This window comes from Apostichopus japonicus, chromosome 3 (assembly GCF_037975245.1).
Source record: "Apostichopus japonicus isolate 1M-3 chromosome 3, ASM3797524v1, whole genome shotgun sequence".
In the NCBI taxonomy this organism is placed as follows: domain Eukaryota; kingdom Metazoa; phylum Echinodermata; class Holothuroidea; order Aspidochirotida; family Stichopodidae; genus Apostichopus; species Apostichopus japonicus.
The window spans coordinates 20,743,121-20,769,003 of NC_092563.1; the positions used below are offsets into that span (position 1 = coordinate 20,743,121).

Here is a 25,883-nt window from a genome sequence, read left to right on the forward strand (position 1 = left end):
AGAGCGTCATCAAATAGACCCACCCTCGTTTATTTAACCTGACCAGAACGTATTGAAGATGTTTCTCAATGGGGCATGCTACTGTTGTTCACGGAAGTCAGAATCAAACAGTCAATAGATTCTTCGTTGTAAGTTCAGTATTACTTTTTGATATAGGCTATCACACAATATATCAAACCACGAGCTGTCAAGAAATCTGAGTTGCTTCACAGGAGATAACGCGAATAACTCCACCATGGTAAGTTTTTCCATTGCCATTCTCTTGTAAACGTCCTGAAATTTCAACGGTCATAAGTAGGACGAAGTCAATTACATATTGAACGTTGTTGTCATTTTTACGCTGTATTTTTAACCTATGTAGCCCTGTATGCTTGCCTTACTTTGCTTAGTATTTTAAAGAGTTGGAAGCTTATGTATACCCTGAGCGTTGTTAGGGCTTCACTGATGTAACTTATAAGCTATATATAGTGCATTGTTGGCAGAACTATACCTAAATATATAAACTTATCATAGAATTCCGCAACCTATTGTGTATAGTCTTCAGCAAGCTACATCATATTCGGTAAAAGAACATTGTTAATGTTTCCGGTGGCATACGTATAGGCTATATATTAATTTCTCCGTTGACTTATACACTTAATTCGTCACTTGGTCACTAGAGTAGAGACAACTGACATGTCTTACCCGCGATATTGCAGAAGTGTCAAAGATTATTTTCCTTTATCATGCAAACGAAATTCAAAATAAGTTTACATCGACATGTGTATAGCTGGTGATTATGATTAAGCAATCATGTTTTTCTTTGCTAAATGTTTGCTCTCTATACACGTATGCTACACACATATATAAGTCAACACATGTAAAAGAAAAGGTCCACTATCAGTTTGGTTAGCTCACAGACTGTATGTCATTCCTGCCGCATATGCTTGAGGTTAGGGTAGTTGGATTGGAACAATGGAAAATACAATGGAGTCCTCGGTCTGATTGTAATACAAACACGGGTATGTGCGCACTCACCTTTATATTAATTGTGGAGCCAGTGACTGAAAACACATCTAGAAATGTGGGACAGCAATAGCAATTGTGGGACCACTGCCTGTTCCCACATTTACAACCTATAGAACCCTATTTTCCCATCTTCTGAGTGATCATCTTCATGAATATGCATGGTGCCAAAAATTCTGTATGTTTCTCATTGTGTCTTTTTGTGTGGAAAAACATAATACACTCTAAATACACACTAATTTTGATGAAGGGCTATTGTGAATAGCGCCCTCAAATGGTATGGTCAGTGGTTAGGGAAAACACACATACTGTACTTACCTCCACAATAATATTGGGACCAGTAACTTGGTACAGTACTTTATATCTCACTTTATATCTCTCACTTTTACAGTTTTTGTTTTGTTTATTTGCCAGCTGATTAACTCTCATTAGTTTTAATGATCTTCTGCCAGGCCTGTACAGGATATTCTTACTTCATATTTCAATGAAAGCAAATGTCATGACCAACCTCAGTGGACTATTTAGTAGTCCTACTGTACGTGTCATTGTAGCTGTTGGTATACACTACTGGCTTAAGAAGTACCACACTACAGTACTTTTACTCTCAATGTACCTGCAAGCTAAAAGCTGTTATTATTCAAGGAATGTGTCAAAACAAGTGGGTATGTAGGCTTTTTTTGTTTTCATCAGTGTAATGCCAAATTAACCATTCAGTTCTTATAACTATATTGAACTTGGTACTGGTATTAGAGTTAGAATATAACCAGCAATTTCAACTTCAAAAAATATATATATTTACTGTATATATGTTTTGCTGTAAAAAAAAATTGTCATGGAAGTAGACTTGTTTGGGGTTAAAATAAATCATGAAAGCATGCATTATTAAAAGACATCAAAGACTAGGCTCATGAATTTCTTGATTGGGGTATTTCACGGCCACTAGGTAAATATTGATGGCCATGACCGTACTTGCATTGTTCATGTGAACAGCAAACAGATTTGAATTTCAGTATAGTAGGGGTTTCGGTAGAAAAAAATGTCAAGATAAGGATCAATTGTTAGCCATTCACTGATTCACACATATACTTGATATTTTGTCTTGTATCATCAAAATTTAATGAGAAAATACACAAAAATTACACTTGCATGTGTATCACAGAATAACAGTAAAGGACATATTGAAAATGGTGATATCGAATGTTGTCCATTCAAAGAATCTACAACTTGAATTTTGTTTCACATTTATGTGACATAGTGCAATTTTGATCATTATGGAGTAAGATGCTAGGGAACTTTCAATGTCTCTTCATAATCTGCAACAGAACATGTTTGGAATTTTGTTACCTCAATGAGTGGCCCTGTCCCCATCTTTATTCTTCTTTGGGGGGGGGGGGGCTGGGTGGGTGGGAGGCAGGGATCAACTACATTGAATCAATTTGTCCCATATGAATGTAACCCTTTCAGAATTCAATTTCAATGATCTATGAACGAACAGATTGGAATTAAAACAAGAACTCCCAAGTTCTTTCTTCAGCAGTACTATATAAAGGGCATGGAAAAGTTGCCACTTATGACTTTGGTAATAGACTTTCCCTCTGTCCAAGCTTAGTACACGACTGCTTTTAACTCTTCCAAAACGCTGTAAAGGTTTCAGTTCTTTCGAATGACGAAAGTCTAAAATGGCTTCAAAGGCAGTGCACTCCTACCCAAAATATAAGATCCATAAATATACACCATCAGTTTCAGTGGTGAATACAGATTTTTGTAAAAGGAGGTTTCTCAGTGACTTTTAAAGAGGAGACCATCAGGAGTCTGTTTTGTTAACTCTTGCTTTGCCCATGGTGGTCTTGGGTCCAGGGGCCTGCACATGCAGTTTCCCTGTAAATTATAGAAGCATTATATGGTTTAGTACAGATCTTAACACCATCCGTATATGTCTGACCGCTATACAGGTATATTCCCCTTTGATACCATGATGATCATGTAGTTATAATCTATACAACCATATACTTACCTAATGATCATATAATTGACCTCTTTATCCTATTTTTATTTCCCCCCCATTCTTTTTTTCCTCCTTTCCCATTTGTTTGCCTTCCCCCTTTTTCCTTCTTCCTTTTCCTTTTTCCTTTTTTTTAGGAGAGGGGGGGTCCTCTCCAAACTCCCCCCCCCCCACCTGGATATGCACCTGATATATACAGAAATGAAAATCTATCTTCTTATTTGTTACTAGTGGGGTACAGAGGTAAATCCTGGAGGTGATAAAGCATTTCGAGCGTCAAATCTTGTCAAAGTGCAAAACAATTATAAATTCCACTTAACAACTTGTAAACTCAATAGCATGTCTTAGCTTAGGGGCAAGCTCAAAGCATTACAGTGTGACAATCAGAAGGCTTGTTCAATATTCAAATGGTTCTTTCACAAAGACTTAGTTATTTATCAGCAATTAAATAATACAAAATAACTACTGTAACTATGTTCTTTCTAAACAGGTATAACAATTATAGTTATAACTATGATCCATCTATCGATCATCCTTGTTACAGTGTGACATAAAATGGACAAGAGTTTTTTGCACAAACATGTATACCCAAAACTCTGTGAAGTTTGAACAGCTACCATATTGGAAACTCTTTGGTGAAAATTGTTTGACAATTAATATAAATATGCAATAAAATCTTACTTAATGTAATGTTATAGCGTGACCGTTACAGCGTGACAATTGAAATGTCAATGCATAGTCGATGTATAGCGGCACACTGTCATGTTTCAATGGTGCTTTGAAGTTGCTTAACAGTATATCTTTCTGATGGTCCCTAGCATCAGTCTTTGATCTTAGATGTGGAAATGTGTTAAAAATACATTAATCATGAAATAAACAATCCAAATTAGCATAGCATTACATCGTGACACACAGCAGGCAATTACAAAATTATGAATATTTTATCATGTGAATATAACATAAAAATGACTTGATTGAAAGATAACTTGACAATTTATGTTCTCTAAAAATAGATCACATAGCATATCCGGAAACGTATGTATACAGTAGCTGAGTTGAATGAAGAAGTTGGAATGGTGCCACCAGCTTTCAAAAAGGGTGTCAACTATAATTAATATGTGTTATATTTTCCCTGTCTCTATTGTTTCTCATTAGTCATTTAAGAAGGTGAGCTGATATCTCACATTTGAAAGCTAAATCACTTTATAGGCAACCTCATTTGAAGTGGAAGGTACAGTAGGGTTGGTGCCGGAGAGGTGGGGGTAATGTTTCAATCATGTCTGGGAATAGGACACTACAGTGCAAAATTTTGTGTGTATATCAGCTGTAACGCTGTAGCTGTAACGCTGTCACGCTGTAGCAAAATTGTTACAGCTTACGTGACAGACTCTAATTAGTCATTAATGAAGGCAAGTCAGATGAACTTAAAAATGTGCTTGTATTTAATGGTTATCGATGTCCTAGGTTTGGAAACAAACTTCATTGCAAATTATTGTCTTGTTAAAGGAATAATTAAAAAAACATCAAAAATCTAATCTAATTACTGTAGGTCATTGAACAGTAATGAAGTATGTTACAGAAATGTTAAGCCCATGCTTTGGATCTCTAGAGTTCAAATCATGCACCAATTCAGGTTTATCATTTTTATCATGCATATAAATGTATTTAGTATCAAACTTGACAATCATTAATTTAATTACTGTTGCAATTAAAATTATGCAAATTTCAATATGTAAATGACATGAAAATAGTATTTCTTATGCAGATTAAGGACATTTCGATTCTTAGCTTTAATTTGATACCAAATTTGTTACGATTAAACCTATTTGAAATTTGGTAGTCATGTCCTGTTTTGCTTGGAACTGCCTAGCTTAGACTTGCGGCGGCTGACAAAATAGTTACAGTATATATGCTAATCACATGAAATTGCACTTAATTAATTTGATTCAACTCCCAAATTTATGAAATGAGTTTTTAAAAGAATTTTGATTGCCACTTGAGGTCAACAGAGGCTGTTTTGAAAATTCAGTAAAAGCTCTCTCAAACTGGGAGTTGCTCATGGAGTTGGTATAGAAGAGCATACAAAGGTGTACCATGTTTTGCTTTAGTTTCATCCCACTGTTGTCACAGCTTGTATTAGACCATTCGATTGGAATAAAGGAAGTTAACTCTTATTTGAAAGGAAGAGAATGCCATACAAGAACACATCATTTCTAACTTGATGTCCCAAACTTAAGGAATTGGAATAAAAACTGATATTTCTATCAATAAGAATTTTCGATTGAAATTTAAAAACCAAGGAATCTTTAACTATAGCTTTCTCCTCACTGCAATTTCACGTCAAAAGATTTGATTAACGCACCTGTTCACATTTCTGTTTCTAATATGAAAAACCAAAGATAGGAAACTTTGAAGTGTACATAGACTATATATAGTAGTGCAAGCTGTTGTGATACAAATTAAAACAAATTTTAGAACAAAAAAAGGCTTCACCATACAGTGTTTACCTGTTGTAGGCTACACTTGCAGTCACATGCTTCATACAACTGCCATTTTTAACCATGAATATCACAGTATGCCTGCAGTTAATTGTGTACAATTACCATATATATATATATATACGGGGAAACCTCTTCTGCAGAAAAAATGCCAATGTGAACCCCAAGGTCAAATTGTCTGCCCTTCTTGGTAACTGTTTCTCTATATTTGCATACCTTTAAGGTCACATTTTCTTGACTTCAGTGATAATGGGTCCTGTGGGAGAATCAAACGTCACTGAGAGACTGCCAGTAAAGTATGTCAATTACAGTATGTGTATAGGGATCCAATGATGAGTCAATAGGGTAAAATATAACAATATTCTTAATTTCATTTACCCATGTTTTTTTTTTAGGGTTTTGTAGTTCCCATGTTTTCTGAATAGTTTTTCATTACAGTGTCTGTGGAGTGTGCATACTGTACATGTGTTCAGTAACTTAAATAACTGAATCATAGAGTCTGTGATTAGTAAGTGTGGAAACAGTGTATAAGAAGCTTCTAATTTGCAGGCATTAGATGAATGTGAAAACTGTTTCAACTTTCAACTCTCTGTTGGAGAACAATTGAAGGTAGTAGCTAAGTAATATTGACTAATTATAATTAGTGTGCAAATGGAATGCATGTACATGCAGACTTTTGATTCTGATATATATTTTCTCCAGTCACTTTCGCACTTGTTGGTACACATTTAAAGTTGAGAAAGAAATTAGAAAATACTTACCTAGTAATGTTCTCATATAAGAATTTCCACTGATTTCACTCTCTTGCCATACTAATCTATAATATAATGTTCAGTATTCAAGAAGTATGTTTATTAAAGATGTATTGCCACTTCACATCATTGGGCTGAATTTCAGTACAATTTTTTTGCAGCATGCTACAGAAATGTCAGATCATCAATGTTGTTTCCTGTACTATCTAGGGTTTACAGTATGCCTTTGAAAAAAATTTAGTGGAAGGGAAAAAAGTATGAAGGGAAACTTCCTCTGAGGTTTTTGCGAGTCCTTGCAAGCAGTGTAATGCCATGGTTTACTTCCGCCAGAGAGAGAGAGAGAGAAAGGGGGGGGGGGGAGGCATGGGGTACACTAAACTGTACCATGCCCTATATTGTTCATGCCTGTTTGGTCTCACAATTAAGAGATCTCATAAGCATATTGGCTAATATATTATTATTGAAAACTATGGTTTCCAGTCAATATCTCAAGAGTTTTCCAGTCCTACTGTATTGTACAAGGTTGGGATAAATTTACTGCTGTATAGTGCTTTTTATACTGTTATACAGTAGCCTAAAAGTACATGAGAAAGGGGAGAAGCATGAGGGAAACACATTTTCAGTGCTCAAGGGCATATATTGTAAACCCTTGTTTAGGAATATGACTTGAGAAAAATGTTAAGCTTTTTTCCAATTTTTTTTAAAGGGTAAGTGCAAGGCCAGGAATTATTCTTTCAACTATATGCAGGTTGGTCCGACATGTTCTGTGCTCCTTTGAGCCTACGGTTAATGTTAGTGGAAACTGACAAAACTGTTGCTTCTGCCCAGTATATAAATTGCTGCCACCCTTGTTGAGGACTACTGATTGAGTATAACAAAAAAGTACCTGAAATCGGAGGGGGGGGGGCACATGGGGGAAACAAATTTTCGGTGTTCAAAGGCATATCCTAAACCCCTGTTTAGGACTACTAGTTGAGTAAAATGTAGCTTTTTTTGGGGTAATTTTTTTGAAAGGGTATATATTCAACATGAAGTGCAAGACCAGGAATTATCCTTAAATGAACTAAATAGGTTGGCAGGTTGGTCCCACATTTTCTGCGCTTACTAGATCGTACTGTAAATGTGTGTGGAAACTGACACTGTTGCTTCTGCCCAGTTTATAAAGCTGCCACCCTTGATAAGGTCTACCAATTGAGTTGCCAAAAAGTACATGAAGGCGAGGGGGGGGCACATGGGGGAACCAAATTTTCTGTGTTCAAGGGCATATCCTACACACCTGTTTAGGACTACTAGTTGAGTAAAACTTAGCTTTTTTGGGGTAATTTGCTTTTGAAAGGGTATATATTCAACATGAAGTGCAAGACCAGGAATTATCCTTAAATGAACTGAATAGGTTGGCAGGTTGGTCCCACATTTTCTGCGCGTATTAGATGGTACTGTAGATGTGTGTGGAAACTGATATTGTTGCTTCTGCCCAGTATATAAAGCTGCCACCCTTGATAAGATCTACCAATTGAGTAGCCAAAAAGTACATGAAAGCAAAGCAATTGTTGATTCTGCCCAGTATGAATACATATAAAGCTGCTATCCTTGTTGAGGACTACTAATAGAAAAAAAACTTTAGCTTTATTTCTTAAAAAGTTCTTTTAACCAAACAGCAGTTATTCTGATTTATTACTTAAACAGAGAAATACTTTGAATTAGAATACCTTGATGCCAAGTTTGTTGAGCATGAAAAGGTATTAGTTCAAACTCAAACTGAAAGAAAAGTGAATTACTCTGGTCAATTTGTCAAATTATATGTAGTGCAGACTGAAAGATAAGGACAACTGTGGAGAATTGAAAATGTTCTTTTCCTAACATATTTACAGTTCCTTAATTAACTTGACACATCTGAATTGCTAGAGGAGGATAGATAGTTATGAGAGATAAATGTGTTCCTTACTTTCTGTACAGTATTCCTCAAACTCATTGAGCTGGGACGTCAACTTAAGAAAATTCATATATATACCGTTTTTTTCTGCCAATTAAAGAAATTTCTGTTGGAAATTGCTATTGCTGAGGCAGTTTTTTTGGGAAAAATCTTTGCAGGATGAATATCTATTGCTGATTTGGGGGGAAACAGTACAGAAAGTTATGTATAATTTATCTTTCAACTACCAAAGCTCCTCTAATTTCTGTCTTAGAGACAGGGACTCAGGGTATTTGTGTTCCTTAGATGGTACGTCCCACAAAGGAGTTAATCCTGCATTTTGGGATTGGTACCCAAACCTTTTGAAAGGTCTGCTTTTGGTCCAAGAAATGTTGGAACAGCATGATTAGTGGTCCCACATATTGGGTGTGATTCCACAAATTTAGTTCGACACATGTTTTATCTGGTCCCACAAATGTTGTCTCTCAGATGTGTTGTTTTGGTCCCACAATTTGGTCTGGTCCCACAAATGATGTTTCTCATATGTGTTTTTTGGTCCCACAATTTGGTCTGGTCCCACAAATGATGTTTCTCAGGTGTGTTTTTTGGTCCCGCAATTTGGTCTGGTCCCACAAATGATGTTTCTCAGGTGTGTTTTTTTGGTCCCACAATTTGGTCTGGTCCCACAAATGATGATTCTCAGGTGTGTTTTGTGGTCCCACACTGTAAAACCCAACCGGTAGATGAGCTTTCTGAACAAGGGTTATGACAGTCAGGATGACTCAATAATGTTAATATAAGCGTTACAACATGATTTACGTAAGTTTTATGCGGAAACGTAGATCAACGTATGAAGATATCGTTGTTTCAACTTGTGATGGTCGAGTATCAAAACATTTCTACATGAAAACGACTGGAAAGAGAAGACTGTGCGTATTTGCAACAAAATTACCGGTAAGTGATCGCTCGCGCGCGTATATCGACTAAGTAGATAACATACGTCAGGGGCCAGCTTTCCCAAGTCTTGGATGATTTACGGTTCGTATTTAGAATGATTAATGCTCAATACAGTAATGATATTCGCGCAGATTCGACTGAATCTAAAATATGTTGTTAAAATTAGCCCAAGTCAAAGTTTAAAACTTGCAGCATAAAATTATATGCGTGATTGAATTGGATTAGAAAAGCTACAATTTCAACAGCCTAGCCTACAAAATTTATAAGCTCCATTTCACGTTGAACGTAGGCTGTGCATTAGGTTAGGCTATAGAGCTTTACAGATAGGCCTAACCATTAACAGTTGCGCAGTGTGAGACAAAGGAGTAAAACATTCGGTTCATCAGTATGAGCTCATGTGGTTAATACATGGTACTGATTAGCAAATTTGAATGAGGTATAATTTAGAGATATGTTTGTTGTGATTGGCAGTGATAGTGGTCATTCTGTACTAGCAAATATACAAACTATTATTGTTGATAAAAACGATGGATGGCTTGTAGTAAAATTGCATAAATCTATTTTTCAAAGCCACATTGGAGCATACAAAGTGACAGAGACTGAAAACTATGATCAAGTAGTTTGTCCAGGTAATCTTAAAGATTACTACCCTCTAACTTCCTACACTATGAGAGAAGCTAAAGTGGTTGTGTTGAAACTGTACATGAAGAACAATCGGAGTTACCCTAAGTTGAGTTGTCTGTGATAAAGCATGAGCCTTACTAAACATTGAAAGATGCAGTACTTGGATGACATTTACATGCAAAATATCTACCCATGCAAGTAGCCAAGAGTAGATGTACAGTAGATATGCTGCCATACTGCATATTTATGCAGTGCATTTGGTATACTGCAGCTGAATGGGTTGTTGCACTTACTGCTAAAATATTGCTATGTGGTACAGTACTGTAATTCTAAGGGGAGTGTACGAAACGATATAGCCAGCTTCTAACTCACTTACATTGTTCTCTTTTCATGCATAGGATTGCTCAGATATTGATACTATGTACAAATTGAGGGTAGTGTTGTCACCAAAGGACATTCAGAAGGTGTCCCTTGAGCAACGTCCAGAGTCTGTTGAAAACCTTATGGAAACTTTGAAAGATAAGTTAAGCCTTGAAGGCAGTTTCACTTTGCAATATGCTGATCCAGACTTTGGCGGTGAGATGGTGAATCTGACTAATGCAAATGATTTACCAGAGACATGTGCATCTGTCCAAGTGATATACACTGATTGCTGAAGATCAGTGCTATCGGAGTAGTACACCCTCACTGTCATCTGTCGGTTCGTTCGGAAGCTCACATGACACTATGAGTGTTAGTTCAAATGATGACATACAGTCGGTAGAAGCCAAACTGAGACAAGGGTGTTGGCCAAAGGTCTTTCAGGTACCTAAAGTAGGCCCAGAGCTTGAACTGGTTTTTGAAGATGGTAATAGAAAGTATCTGTCAGAAGGAAAGAAGCACCTTGACTTAAGCAAAGATCACAAAAGTCAGTTCCTTGATGCGATTGCTAACCGCATTTGGGAGTACAAAGCTTATCCAACACACATGGAATACACTGAAGTAACAAAAGCAATCATGAGGACCTATCCTTGTTTGGCTGAAAAGGGAAGTTCCTCTGGCTATGATGAAATGCTTAACAGCATCAAATTTAAGATGGGTAATCTTAGAGCAAATATGAGAAAGTTGGACTGCATGGAACTAAACGTTAACTCAAGGAAGCGCTCCTACCCTGGAACGTCTTCATCAAAACACAAAAAACCAAAGAGAGCAGAAATAAATTACTTACCAGACATTCCAATTGGAGAAGATGCAACAAGTATGGAGTCTTATTGAGAAAACTTTTGCACAGAAGTCCAAAGAGAAACAGGGACATGGACAAGATTTAAAAGATGATGATAAGGACCTATGCATACCGTAGACAGGACCTGGTCTTAAATGCGCCAGCCGTCAACGAAATGGTAGAAAGATGCCCGCCTTATTTCTTCCCAGTGAAGTAAGTTCCTTAATTGTTCATTAACTTATTGGAGGTGCTGCCTCCTTCACTAAAATTGGACATTTTGTTTTGTATTTTTCATGATATAGTAGCTGCAGTGTATAATGAGTAGTAAATGTAATCACAGTGGGTGATTAGTGTTAGAGATGTTTTATTTCTTATGTATAAAATTTTGGTAAAATACAGAAAAAAAGAGATACAAAGTATGTGGCCTAATATGGTGCAGCAGGGTGATCTGATCAGTAATTAGCCGGTAGATGTATTTTTTAACCCATGGATGTCAGTCACCATTACTTATTTTGTTTGTCACTAATATCTGCACTAAATACCTGTAAAATTAGTTTATAACTGTATATTATATATGGTCTTACCCAGGATTCCGATTGGCAGTTGACTACCATCGACAAATGCACTTACAAGTTGCATTTATACTCTCACCTTCGAAATGGCTTTCTATAATATTGCTACCTGGCAAAAGGGAGCCATCTTCTTTTCATGGGGCAAACTTAACTAAATATTGTTTTCTACATTTCTCATTTTATTCTTTCAGTTGAAGGCTGAGTTTTCGAGGTTAAGCAACCTTGCTCTGGGCAGCACTTTCTTTTCTTCACTAGACCAACACCTTGACAGAATGGTGGAAATATTGTCAACCAGACAAAAGTTTCAGAACTTGTTTCTCTTTGAGACAGGGGTAGGCTATATAACACATTCTGTAGTGTATGGTATGATCAGATAATACAAGAGCTCATTCATCTATATTCTTGTTTTAGCAATACTTAAAATACAGTAAATAAGAGTACATACTTTTTATTAGAAATTACCTTGTGACAATTTAACAGTTACATTTTGTACAATATTACATGCAAAACTAGCATAAAGGTATGCTGTATTTGCCCCAAATATACCAGAAATTCAAATATGGTCACCTTTGGTCAAAATTCTTACAGTTTTTATTACCACCTTGGAGGAAATTTACTTTGATTTTGGTTTGTTTCATTTTTTCATTCTACTGTATATGTTAACAACACCATTGGTTTATTTGATTCATGGTAAGTACAAATTGTGTCCTGGATATAGATTCAAGAAAAAGGGATTGCGGAATATTTTTTCTAATGACAGCTTAAACAATAATATTCTTTAGTTAAAGAAGTTAATATATTGCTGTTTTAGTGTAATTTATCAACAAAAAATAAACCGTCAGGCTACTTAAAAAACCCTCTTAACAATTTGAAGCCATGCCTGTGGCGTTACATTCCATTATAAACATTCATAGTTATCATGCATCTGAAGTGTTTAAATAGTTCATGTGGTGTTCAAATCACAGTAATACAAGTGTTTGAAGGATCCAAAAACTGGCAAAAGACAGGATTGACAATGGAATTCTTTCAAAGTATTTTGTGTTCCAAATGGGTAAAAATAAAGTGCTTTGCTGTAAAGATCTAAAAACCAAACATTTTTCATTATGACTTTACTTTGCATGCAGGTTTTCATGAGCAAAGACTGTTGTGCTTCCTCTCAGATTATTAAAAGAGTTTTACAGAGTTGCTTTATCTTATGATTAAAATGTAAGTTTTTGAGTACAGAGGACCAAACAGAGGCTATTTGCTGAACCCTGGCTTGATTTCATATACCCCTTTCTAGGATGAAAGGTTGTATGTGATTCCCCAACATATCCTTAGCTTTCATGGGAACTAGTTTTTAATGGTAATTTCTAATATAAGGGATCAAAATATCCTCAAAAGAAATTTTTCATATCATTGAAAAGATGAAGTTCCTGTTCTATGCTTGGTTTTCACAATTGAACAATGCTCTTATCCATCATAACTAGTCTTTGTCATAAAAACAGATGCAAGAGCAATTGGTCGCATCACTATAGCTTTGCTAATGACAGCTTTAAGTGCATTCCTTTAGTTAATGAAACATTGGTGTTTTGAGCATCGTTGCCTATTTACATGATGATGTAATTATGATTCACCTATAAAACTATTTGCCACAAAATTAAAAGTCTTTAGCTAAAACAATCATATTGTAAATGGCTGAGAGGAGTTGTTACTTCTTACTTCCTGGCTTTTAACAACATTGGTTATTTCCAGCAGCCATAACATATTAAATTTACTTCAGTATTTCATACCAAAGAACACATGCACTTGAAATTGGTATTTACTATCTCAAATGAATCATGGAAATGAATGATTGCAGCAGGCATGTACCCATGCTCCATGTTCTTCTGTATCTCATTATTGATACATTTTGGCGTTGTTTCCACCGATAAAAGTATTAGGCACTTTTTATGCGTTTGATTATTTCTTCTATTTCCTTGTTAAAGTACATTGTTACTGACTTCAGAGGTTGAAAATAAAGTTGTGTTGTTAACTTAGCAATATATAGTTTTCTTTACTAAAATTGTCTGTTGTCATAACTTAATTAAATTGAGGTAACCCGCTGCCTAGAATATGCCAAGTAGCGTCAACTTAAATATTCAAAGTTAACTCTGGAGATAATGGAAAGTGGGAAAAACTTGAATTGGTCTTGTCAGTTTAAAGAGGAAAGGCTATGCTGTATCAGCTCTAAAGTTTTAGTTACCATAACTTGCCCAGCTTTTGCTCAAAAAAAGATAAAGATTAAATTTGTTGGACTTTGCTGATATCTGTTGCCACAACTGATGAACATGAAGTGTAACAAAGTAAAACCAGCGAGTTGGTTGTAACCACTACTGTCAAGTTTTACTTATGGAGTTTCTGGGTTAGTAGAGTGAACTTAAAAAAGTTAAGGCAGCGGGTTACCTCGACTTTTTCAAGTTGTCTTGACGTGTTGGGTTTTACAGTGCACAAATTGGTATGGTCCCACAAATAATGTTTCTTAGGTGTGTTTTTGTGGTCCCACATATTTTGACTGGTCCCACAAAGGTGTGTTTTTAAGGTCCCAAACATAAGGTGTACATTCTGGTCCCACAAATCAGGTCCAACAATTGTTGATGCAAAACGTACCAAGTTGCTGGTCCCAATATTATTGTGGAGGTGAGTATGCGTGTGTGTGTGTGTGACGCCTCGTTGGTAAACACGATATCTCAAGTAGGGAAGCTTGGACCAATCTAATATTTGGTGTATATGAGAACCACATTGAGTAGATGTGCCCTATTTTTTTCCCTTTTTTTTTTTGGTGTCTGTGAAGGTCACCAAAGGTCAGTTAGAGGCCCACAACCAAAATATTAAAACAAGCAATAACTCCCATTGACAGGGTCCGACATGGTTGATATTTTGGGAGTAGTTGTGAATTGGGTAAGGGATCGTTTCAAAACATAACTGTCATGTGATCCAAGGTAAACAAAGGTCAATCAGGGTTCAAAACTAGTATTTTTGCAGTAATTTGAGAACAAAATGTCCGTCAAGGTTGGGAGTTACGCTATTGTAATCCAGGAGTCGGCCCGCATCTAGGTGACCTTTGACCTCAGGTTGACCTCCAGTGACGTGAATTAGCTTCTTTCAAGTTGATTCTTTGAAGTTTCGTGGGCATATTCCAATCTAAATTGTCCATAAGTTGACTCCTCTGCAACCTTACTGTGCGAAGTTATTATAGATCAAGGTTTGGTTTGGTTTTGTAATACTTGGTGTGTGAATTCATAACATTGAGTACAATAACCCTATTGTTTTTGATGGAGGTGTGTATAACCACGCACAGTAGACTGACCTGTGTTATCATGCCATTGTGTTATTGTAACAGCTAGTTCTGGAACTAATACTGTATAATTTTTTGGGAAAAACATCCTTTGGGCCTAACCTAAGCTCTTCATCGACGGTATAGAATTTCTCTTCAATTCTACAGCTGAATTAAACGTTTATTTCCGTGGTGCAAGTAATATCTTACCTTTTTTTTCTACTTATCCTTTTTTTACAGGATGCCTTCTACCAGATCATATTTGCTATCGCACTATCAGAACTTTCATGTAAGCAAAAGTCAAAATATGTTTTCATATCTAAGTTGTTTTCGATGGGTTTTCATTTTGACACCTAAAGGGAATGTTACATTTTGTATAACCATGATGTAATTTGATTCTATAACATGGTGAAACTTGCGAAGATTTGACTTACTACCTACATATAACAGCTCTGAAGTTGATATTTTGGTAGGCTATATTTGTTCATTGTAATGTAAATAAAAATTCATGTCCCCCCCCCACCTAAATAAAATAATAACGTTGACGAACTTCGTTAGTTTTAGTCTAGTTAAATTTGATTTTCAAACATTTTTGTGGTTCAATTTATTTAAATCTTTCATTTCAATATGTGGCTATCCCGTAAAGACGGTATCTTTTTAAGGAAATTTGAAATTTCATTGAGTGAAAACAATCATCCAGAAATTATGTTTATTTTGAACAAATGCTACCTATTGTTTATGTAGGTTAGGCTAAAATGTAGTCAAAATGCAGATACTACATTAAAGGAAGCGCCATTTATCCTGGAAGGTAAAAAAAATATATATATATATAGAAAATGTATACGGCTCGGGATATTCGAGGCAAATTAAAGAATTCAAGAAAATCAGCTGGGTTGGGGAGGGCGCGGGAGGGGCTCTAGATGTCAATCCGTGTCATGCCGAATTATTCCTTGTAAAGTGCGACATGTCTTGGAAAAGAATTATAAAAAAAGTTATTTGTCTATATGGAACATCTATAGATGTTTTTAGCTTTAACAAATGGCTTATTAAGTAACAGATAATTAATTTCTCCATGATTATTATGTACTGCCGTATATTGTTAGACCTTTCAAGTTTACTGCATGCAAATCAAAAATGATTCACTCTTGATCAACTTTTGGTGGACTTAACTGGGTAGAGGTCGGCCGAGAATAAAGTTTATATCCACATTCAGAATCCTGAAATTTCAACGCAATACATAGGCCTGTGTATGTATCCTTTTCTTTTCTTTAATGGATTTAATGTTTGATAACAAATTAGTTGTTACTAAAAATCTATCTTACTATTTCATCTATAGCCTTGGCAAACGAAAATAAAGTCACCTTCGCATCTTGTCCTGGCGACATGACTTTTGAAAACGACGATAAGAACAGTTCGCTCGAAGTTGCTTTTGATGAACCGGTAGTCGACTACAATACTGATGGAACTGTCAATATCGAGATCGACAAACCGGTTGATGATAAATTTGAAGTTGGGTGCACCAGAGTGACGTATATCGCAACTGATGATGCCGGAAACACAGCTACTTGTAGTTTTCTCGTCTGCGTTGGGTCATTTTCATGTAAGTTGTTCGTATTTAAAATGTACGCATAATCATTGTCTTTATAGTAACACTGTGATCATTGCAGGTTGCATTTTCTATACAACTTTTACTTTTTTGGAGGATGACCCATTAAACAACGAAGGCTCGTCAATTATATCATTAGTGATACAATCCATATGCTATTAGGACAGATACTCAAATGCTCACAAGAACTCGATAGGAAATATATGACTTTTAATGGCATTAAATCTGATGTTGATATGAGGTTCAAAACACGTTTTGGTAAAACTTATTAAAACCGATAATTAATTATTAATACAAGGATTCACATAACATTTAAGACTTCACTGAGGAAATGTCCCTTTAAATATCTGAGTATAATAAAAGAGATAAAAAAAAAACAAGACTACTATGACCTCAAATAACGTTACTGTTTACAATGCAGTTAAGTTTGCCAAGGACAAAATGGCGTTGAATGGTATCCAAAAACTTTCTGTTGATCATATTTGAAGTTAAAAGACCATTAATATTAGACAGTATAAGGAGGTGAAGTTACCATCACCTCAGCATCCATAGCAAAGCATAGCATAGCATTTCATAGAGTTTAGCATTTTTCAAAGGTGTATACATTGAAGCCCTAATGGTTAAAAGGAACATTATTGGCGATAATATTCCGGTTAGGATTCATGTGTTATTTGATGATGGATGATAATTTGACTATACCAACAAATCTTCTAAAAATCACTTAAAATAAGGTCGCGTTTGAACAAATTAATGCATTTGATCAAATTAATTCAAGGGCCTTCTCTGCGATTTCTTTACCAATTAAGTTTCATGAGTTTATATGTATGTCATGATTAGATTTTTTTTAAACCTACATGATAACCTATTCATCAGCAAACTTCAAACCAACTTCGAAATAATTTAAATAACAATTTAACCAATACTTTAATAAATTACCAACTTTGGCGGTCTTTAGCACTTCTTGTAAGTATGTATTGCGTGAAAAAACGACTGATTCACCTCTAACACTATAAACCAGAGAATAAGAAATATTCATGTTTATGCTGAACAGTAGGCTATATATCAGTTGCATCGTTTATTTATTCGATTCGATATTTGAAATAGTTCAACAACCATGACTCAGAATATTTGGATTCCTTGCGCTGTTTACCAGTATGGCTATTGCAAATATTATACAGTGAGTGGGCCTGAAGTTTCGATCCTAGCAGGATCTTCTTCAGAGGCTGATTTTTTTTTCTCGAAACGTCAGGCCCACATACTTTTTACAAATTCTCTTATACAGGCTCTTTAGTGGATAAGCAGTTTGCTAACAGCTTTTGTTTTATTTTATTTTGAAAATACTATACCATAGAGAAGTACAAAGTCAATGCGTACAGGCTTGTAACAGAACGAGACAGTCACGAAGAATTTGTGTAAAATTTCAAACATTTTTATCATAATGAGAAAGACACTGCTTTTACAAAATAATCAGAGTAAAGCCTCCTTTTTAAGAAATGTCACACATGATAAAGTCTACAGGGTGGGAAAACCTAAACAGCTTGATCCACTCTCAAACCCCAGTCCTCTAACATTAACAGTACTGTGTGATCATGACGTGTGTTACAACTAGTGAGATACCATGTCAGTGGCTTGTCGCAAAGTTATCGCGAAGATCGCCCGTTGCCTTCATTCTGTATGAGACACTGGATCTATGTTTTTTCATAAGTCGAAAATTAACATCATGCCCCACGTAAACGTTGATCTATCGATAAGTGAGCAACAAAAAAGGCCGGGATACAGAAATTGACTTTAGCGTGACGTTACCATTCGGTCATGAAGGGTTCCCGCTTTTTTGGCATTCGTAAACCACATGGTCTTTGTGTAGAGCATTTGCGAATATCTGAAACCGTATTTGTTATCGTATTTCCAATTCCCAACCTTTGTAATATTTATAAATATTCCTATAGGAATAATGTTCCTATTGGAACAATTATGTAGTAAACTAAATATTCAATTCATAAAATTCAATCATAAAATCTGTCAGTGATCGCATGGTGTTAGAATATGATCCATGGATATATATTGCGACACATCCGCGGCGGTTCTGGCGACCAGTTTTGTTGTGTTTTTATTGTGATTATTATTTTATTATGATTTTGTGTTATATGTATATAAATATTTATTTCTGTCTCTTTCCAGTTACACCTGGTACTATATTGGTGATAATTGCAGTTGCAGTTGCGGTTGTCACCGTAGGTTGTGTCATCATTGTTTGCAAGTGCAAGTGATTGCCTTAATTCTCAACCTCTCAAATTTTCAACCTCTCGACGTCGACATGTGAAGCCTACTTTTTTAACCTGCTTAAGTGAGAAATAACCCATTCAATAATCAGAGTCTTACATAATATGAAAGAGGCTGGAGTAATCAGTATATCTCACAGAACAACTGAACAACAAATTGACTCTGTTTGAGACATAATGTGTCTTAAAGTAGCCTATTCCTTCAAAATGGCCATTCCACATCCAAATGAAAACACATCGAAATGACATTTGAAAATGCGCCCTTTAATAATACCACTGCTATAACAGTTTACCTGCCTCGGGCATTTCAATATGCTCTCGAGGTAGATCGGGGAAACTCTGAGCTGAGGAAGTGACTTTCCCATGCTCGTTCCCTTGTTAGGCTTGGCGAATTGATTACGTAACACAGGCTAATGTTCCTTGAAAGGTTAATAACCTTGAAAGGTGCAGAAGTTGTAAGTGGTGAAAAAAGGAAAGGCAAGGATTTTCAAATAACGACTTGGAAAAATGAGATAATCGTACGCATTAAGTACTTAGTTTACTAATTGTGGAGACATTAAATAAATGTTAATTTTCATATAGATTTAAAGTAAGGTATTACACTGTAAAAAATATGGGGAAAGGTTACTCCAAAAAGTGGGTGAAACCAGGCTGCCCCACCCCTATGTGTGTAAGGTGGTAGATTACCCCGTGTGAGGAAATATCAGCTTTCCTGTCGAAGAGGAAATGTTACTCTATGAATTAGGGAAAGGTTTTCCTAACTTAAGAGGTAAAATTCATGATACTCCACATTAAGGGGGCAACAAAGTTTCAAGTAAGAAACCTCTTCAATTGAGGAAACCTCTTCCCCCATATTATGGGGTAAAGTCATATATAACCCAAAGTTGACTGGTAAGCTGTGTTATGACAAAGGTATTGATTCATATCCAACTGTATTTTCTCTTTAAACAAATCAGAGATCTTTACAGTATCATATGAGTTAAAGACAATCTAAGGTGAAACATTAACTACAATAATGTATCACTTTATTTTGTTAATGGTTTTATAAAGATCTTCTTATTTTGTACAAATCGTTTTTTGACAATGTACAGTATCATGTTTATTCACTGTATGCTTTTGCTGTGTTTTTTTTTAAATGATTATATTATTTCTTACTAGAAATGTCATACACACAAATATTTTATAATATCACTCTTAAATGATATCCTTCACACTGTTGTTCAGTAAAATGTTCATACTTCTCATATCTGTAGATATTTGAATAAGTGGGAATAACCCACCAACTACATGTACCGGTGCATTGAAAATTATTCAAAATTCAGAAAAAGTTCCAGATATGCAACTTGCTACTTAGAACTCTGTTGAGAGCAAGTCCTTTTTATAAATAAAAACTTTAAGTAAACATTCAACTGAGAACAAAATATATTTATCAGTCATTTTAGTTCACCATATTCTATCTTTATACATGACTGTTAACTAAAACCATATTTTCAACCGTTCATGTCAGTCTAATTTTTTCCAACCTTCAATTCTGCTAACCTTTCATTCTTCCATCATATAGAATTAAAGTATGGTATTAGTGGCAAGTATCACACCCTGATCTCTATATGACAACCTGCCAATCAACGTATAGACAAGTATATATATATATATATATATATATATATATATATATATATATATATATATATATATATATATATATATATATATATATATATATATATATATATATGAGTTATTTTCACTGCGGCGATAATCGGGCAGCTCTGAGATATATATATGATGTGGCCAAGTAGGAAAAGGCGGTGGCACTTGAAGCAATGAGGCCCGAGGAAAGTTCGGGGTTCAATCCTCGGCCGAGTCATAGTAAGGTGGGTTTTTCATTCAAGAGGAATCTACGGAATTTCCATCTGAAATGACCTCCTTGCTTGAAAAAGATTTTAAATTTGAGATACAATTATGAAAGTTGTAAACCATAAGCCTTTGCGGGCTTCTCCCACATTCGTGGTCGCTTAAGCGTCGTAAAAAACTAAATGCCTAATTAAAGTGTTATTTTCTATCAATAGATGTCGTAAAGTGAGTGAAAAGTAATTAATTTTCATTTCGTTGCAGCTGGTTTCACGTTGTGATTAGGTTATTGTTCTACTCGTGCATGGTTGACACGATTTATTATACAAATTAGCCGTTACAGAGAATTTAGCACTTCAAATATTGTTGAACATAATTGGACGCGGTTAAAATATGTATGTGAAACACGTCATAGGACGGCATGACATTGTAACTTCACTACCCTGTCTGATGGGGCCATCTTGATAGCTGGGGTCGGCTAAAGAGAGTTACGACAAAAAGATGGTAATGGAGAAATTTGGAAAAGCCCGTGGCACACTGGTACCATTTAAACAGACTCCTTTATCATACACGGGTCATCAAATATTTTGCTTGGAATATACGGCTATTATAATTATCCTTATATAACGCAGAACGTTAAAGGTATTCTCACGGCAAATCTTGTCTCAACGTATTCCCCGATTTAAAAATAAAATGAATGCCGCCCTTTGCCATTCTCATCCCTAGCTATAAACAGATTACGGATCTAGGTACCGTTACCGCAAAGTTTACAGGTCTCCGAGATTCCAATCTTTATCTCAGTATTGCGTATCCTATAGGCTTACTGTGTAATTGTACTGTGTTTTATGTGTGAGCAACTTTCCTATTGTTCAGGAGACATGGTGCTAGCTGTGCGCAAGTGTTTGATTGGCTATGGAACAATGCATTTGTCAGAGCAAAACAAATCCTCCATGTGACAGGGGACAAGCCCCTTTTCCGGATTTTCGCTGGCATGTTGTACGACAACTTGAAATATTCACAACGCTAATTTGTTATAAATTGCTCTCGTCCATTACGATAAATAGTAATAATCTAGGTGTGCGTACTTCTTTAGTTTTGTTGCTGGCAATCCACATAAATATATCAAACTAAGAGTGATAAATGGCCAGCACAGTTTGGATATTTCTAATTTACGGTAGCCAAGTAGAGAGACGCGGTATCTGCGTAGAAACACCTATTCTTATGTTTTATTGAACAGGGAAACAACAGTATTGCAAGAATGGTGTGCGCTAGATGATGAATGGAAAGGTCATCCGAGAACTTCTCACATTAGTTCAGCTGAAGACTGGTCACACCACGGAGTTAAAACTTATACATAACTATACATTTCTTCCTTGTCCAGTTAGTTGAGGCATGGAAGTAAAATCGTGGGTTCTGTGTTTTGCTGTAAATGTAGTTTTGGCCAAGTCGTTTGTAATACACTTTTTCTCGCGTGCAAACTGTTTATGCCCCAGAGTCCGTTTCTACCTATCCCGAAAGTGCTAACCCACTGTATTTTACATGCCCGAGGATCTGTCCGATAAAAACTAGTATAAATCGAAGGGCGTTCTCTGGGCAGTACAGCAAATAGATACGGGGAAATAGCTTTGTGAAAAGAAAGGTACACTATAGGCTGTTCATACTATAGGGTCTTATCAAGACTCCTGTAAAGGGCGATTAGTTATGGGAAAGATAAGGGACTGCCTGCTAAGATGAAGGCATTTGTGTTTGAGTGCGTAGCCATTTTGCCAAAATGAGGTGATTTGAGTAATCGAGGGGAGGGGGAAGAAAATATCTAAAAAAATATGGTTACCTTTGGTCAAAGTTTTGAAACTGTTTTTATTACCACTTTGGAGGAAAGTTACCTCACTGGGACATTCAGTCATCTTATGCTTTCAAAAAGAATGTCTAAGAACAATTTGGAAAGTAAAGACGGAAACGTACTTTTTGAAAGCTTCTAGCTATTATAGCATGCTAAAATTGGGGCTAATACAGCATACTTTTAAAATATCCTGTAACCTGCTCTGGATCAACACTATCAAATATGGAAGAAATGTTTGAAGAGTACATAGTTTTAAAGTATGAATATGCTCACTTTCGCATAAAACATGCAAGTGAGATAGTGATAGTACGTTTTCCCGTGCTCATGAATATTGTAGTTGAACTTACTGTATAGCACATGTACAGATGCAATCAATGTGTGAATAACATTATGTAACAATGCTGAATTACCTAACTTTAGCGATACCTGATAGATCCATAGGGACAGTCCCAAATATGGGATGCGGGAATTGATACCCCAAATATGGCTAGGAGTCATCATGCCTCCTTCGTGGACCTTTCCATGATTCGAAGCAGCTTTACATTAAACAAAAAGAAACTTTGTCAAAACTTCAAAAGACCCTTAAAATGTTATGTTCCCTGCATTTCAAACATATTAACCACTGCCCTATCTCCTATGGCGGGCCATCAGTCTCAAATCATGGGAGATCGACTTATACCGATTTAAATCGACATATACCAGTTTCCTTCGACTTATACCAGTTCCCATGCAGCAGCTGAAATTGACTTCTACCGATTTAAATCGATATATACCAGTTTCATTCTACATATCATCGATTTAAATCGACATATACCAGTTTCATTCTACATATCATCGATTTATTTACTTATCATCGATTTAAATCGATGATAAGTAAAATAAATCGATGATATGTCGAAGTAAAGTGGTATATGTCGATTTAAATCGATGATATGTAGGATGAAACTGGTATATGTCAATTGAAATCGACATATACCAGTTTCATTCGACTTATACCAGTTTCATTCGACTTATATCAGTTTAAATCGACATATACCGATTTATATCGATGATATGTAAAATAAATCGATGATATGTCCATTTAAATCGACATCTACCAGTTTAAATCGATGATATGTCGAATTAAATCGGTAGAAGTCAATTTCCGTGGACTTATACCAGATTGACATGTGGAGATACATCACGTGTAGTCACCTGACAAGGCGGGCGAATAATTAAATAGTTCCAAAATTACGAAGCTAGCAAGGGTGTTCATCATGGTTATGTCAATGGTAATTATGAACAATTACTTGCAAAAAGATTTCGGTGTAACAATAAGGCTGAAAAAACTGATATGTCAATGACGTGCAATTATCTCAATGCAAACTGGGCTTGTCTACTCAAACACGTGGCGTTATAGCATAGGAATACACATGCAACTGAATAGGCCTACAGTACGTACACAGATGCAATTACCTACTCCAGTTACACCATAAACAAAGATGATATTGTTCTGCAGTGAGGCCTACTGTAAGGTTACGTTTTAATGTAGCTAAATATATACCCATGGGGTTTAACAATTACAGTATTCAAGCTCAAATTATGCCTTCCACTGTGCTCGTGTTTATTTTCAATTATTCGCCCGCCTTGTCAGGTGACTACACGTGATGTATCTCCACATGTCAATCATCACCGAAATCGGGATTTGGAATATGTTAATGAGCTAAATCGATGATATGTCGATTTAAATAGGTATATATCAATTTGAGACGCTAGAAACTGGTATAAGTCCACGGAAATTGACTTCTACCGATTTAATTCGACATATCATCGATTTAAACTGGTAGATGTCGATTTAAATGGACATATCATCGATTTCTTTTACATATCATCGATTTAAATCGGTATATGTCGATTTAAACTGATATAAGTCGAAATAAACTGGTATAAGTCGAATGAAACTGGTATATGTCGATTTCAATTGACATATACCAGTTTCATCCTACATATCATCGATTTAAATCGACATATACCAGTTTACTTCGACATATCATCGATTTATTTTACTTATCATCGATTTAAATCGATGATAAGTAAAATAAATCGATGATATGTAGAATGAAACTGGTATATGTCGATTTAAATCGATGATATGTAGAATGAAACTGGTATATGTCGATTCAAATCGGTAGAAGTCAATTTCAGCTGCTGGAAACTGGTATAAGTCGAAGGAAACTGGTATATGTCGATTTAAATCGGTATAAGTCGATCTCCCATGATTTGAGACTGATGGCCCGTCATAATCTCCATCTGCCACTGGGGTTATCACGATAGCACCGAATGACACTGTCTTAGCATATAATAGCTGCAAGTTAGAGTACATATTCAGCACTCCATGACATCACAATATATGTTTTGTTAACTTGATCTCACACAATACCCAATAATTACAAGTTATTCTGTGCCAACAATAAATAACCCGAGATCAATGTCACATCAAAGCTACTGGTATGACTGAACAAACTACAGTATGTAAATAGATATATGATATTGCTATCATGGAAAGCCAAATGGTTTACAATAAAATATGCAGTGAAACCAATATTCAATCATTTAGTTTATTAATATGGCACAGTTGTAACTTTCATGGCATAAATTATGTATTTTATATTACACTATGAATGAACGTGCAAGTCAATGCTAAGTATTACAAAAAGGAGAATGGAACATAATGCACTAAATGCAGCACTCAATGTTTGACGCCATAAAAAAAATCAATTCTTATGAAACATTGCACTAGCTTAGTGAGTGTGACATTATTTTACTGAGTCACCATGATTGGTACAGTTTGATCAATTTTCTTGAAGGCTTGTGATATCTACATTTTGGATACTTGTTACTTACATTTGTCCATTCTTCTGTCCCTGTATAGTATTAAAACAAGCTTTTGGAACTGCTTTGACATCAGCCCTTTCAAAATTGTCCTTATCCATAGTAACAACGTTGATTATGCTAATTCGTAGCTCTCACTGGAGAACAAGAGAGAATGGCAATCATCTTACATAATAGAAATAGAGAAGTACACATTTATCAATGAAATAATCCAACATGAACACTTCCAATTCCAATTCTTATATCTGCTTCCAAAAACATCCGATCCAATCCAATCACAATAATAATAATAATAATAATAATAATAATAATAATAATAATAATAATAATAATAAATAAATAAATCGGCTACATAACGCTTGACTATGGAATGACAAGACAGACGGTATGCTAACAATTCCAGATAAATGCAATATTTCCCACACAGCAGTATCCTACACTATAGCAGTACAAAGTTTTGTTTCCTTGGCGTTCCATAAATCGGCTACATAACGCTAGACTTTGGAATAACCAGACAGCCATATGCACCGGATACCGATGGATATATGAATAACGCAACCCTGTAATCGGGTTGCATCATACTTTATTGATACTGGCAACGAGTGCAAAGTAGTCATA

The 25,883-nt window shown here is 35.6% G+C and overlaps 1 protein-coding gene and 2 long non-coding RNA genes across 4 annotated transcripts; 2 read left to right on the top strand and 1 right to left on the bottom strand.

Annotated features, from left to right (window-relative positions):
• The first annotated feature begins 51 nt into the window (after positions 1 to 51).
• On the top strand, positions 52 to 20,190 carry LOC139965418 (sushi, von Willebrand factor type A, EGF and pentraxin domain-containing protein 1-like). The gene is made up of 4 exons (XM_071967751.1): positions 52 to 238; positions 15,059 to 15,107; positions 16,155 to 16,418; positions 18,603 to 20,190. Exons 1-4 carry the CDS (start codon positions 236 to 238, stop codon positions 18,689 to 18,691), a joined length of 405 nt encoding a protein of 134 aa, XP_071823852.1. The 5' UTR covers positions 52 to 235; the 3' UTR covers positions 18,692 to 20,190.
• LOC139965420 (uncharacterized) lies at positions 8,313 to 14,148 on the top strand. Of its 2 annotated transcripts, none has more exons than XR_011792240.1 (3): positions 8,313 to 9,207; positions 10,149 to 11,164; positions 11,715 to 14,148. It is a non-coding gene; the product is annotated as an uncharacterized lncRNA (long non-coding RNA). The 2 variants fall into 2 exon arrangements; XR_011792241.1 differs by having other exon boundaries at positions 8,313 to 9,123.
• On the bottom strand, positions 19,365 to 25,681 carry LOC139965421 (uncharacterized). The gene is made up of 2 exons (XR_011792242.1): positions 25,278 to 25,681; positions 19,365 to 22,930 (listed from the first exon to the last, which is right to left on the bottom strand). It is a non-coding gene; the product is annotated as an uncharacterized lncRNA (long non-coding RNA).
• Positions 25,682 to 25,883: the final 202 nt, after the last annotated feature.

What these genes read in the sequence shown, in the direction of transcription:
- LOC139965418 (XM_071967751.1), top strand. An exon ending in CGCACTATCAGAACTTTCAT is followed by an intron (nt 15,108 to 16,154) that starts GTAAGCAAAAGT and finishes TTTCATCTATAG; the next exon opens with CCTTGGCAAACGAAAATAAA. An exon ending in CTGCGTTGGGTCATTTTCAT is followed by an intron (nt 16,419 to 18,602) that starts GTAAGTTGTTCG and finishes GTCTCTTTCCAG; the next exon opens with TTACACCTGGTACTATATTG.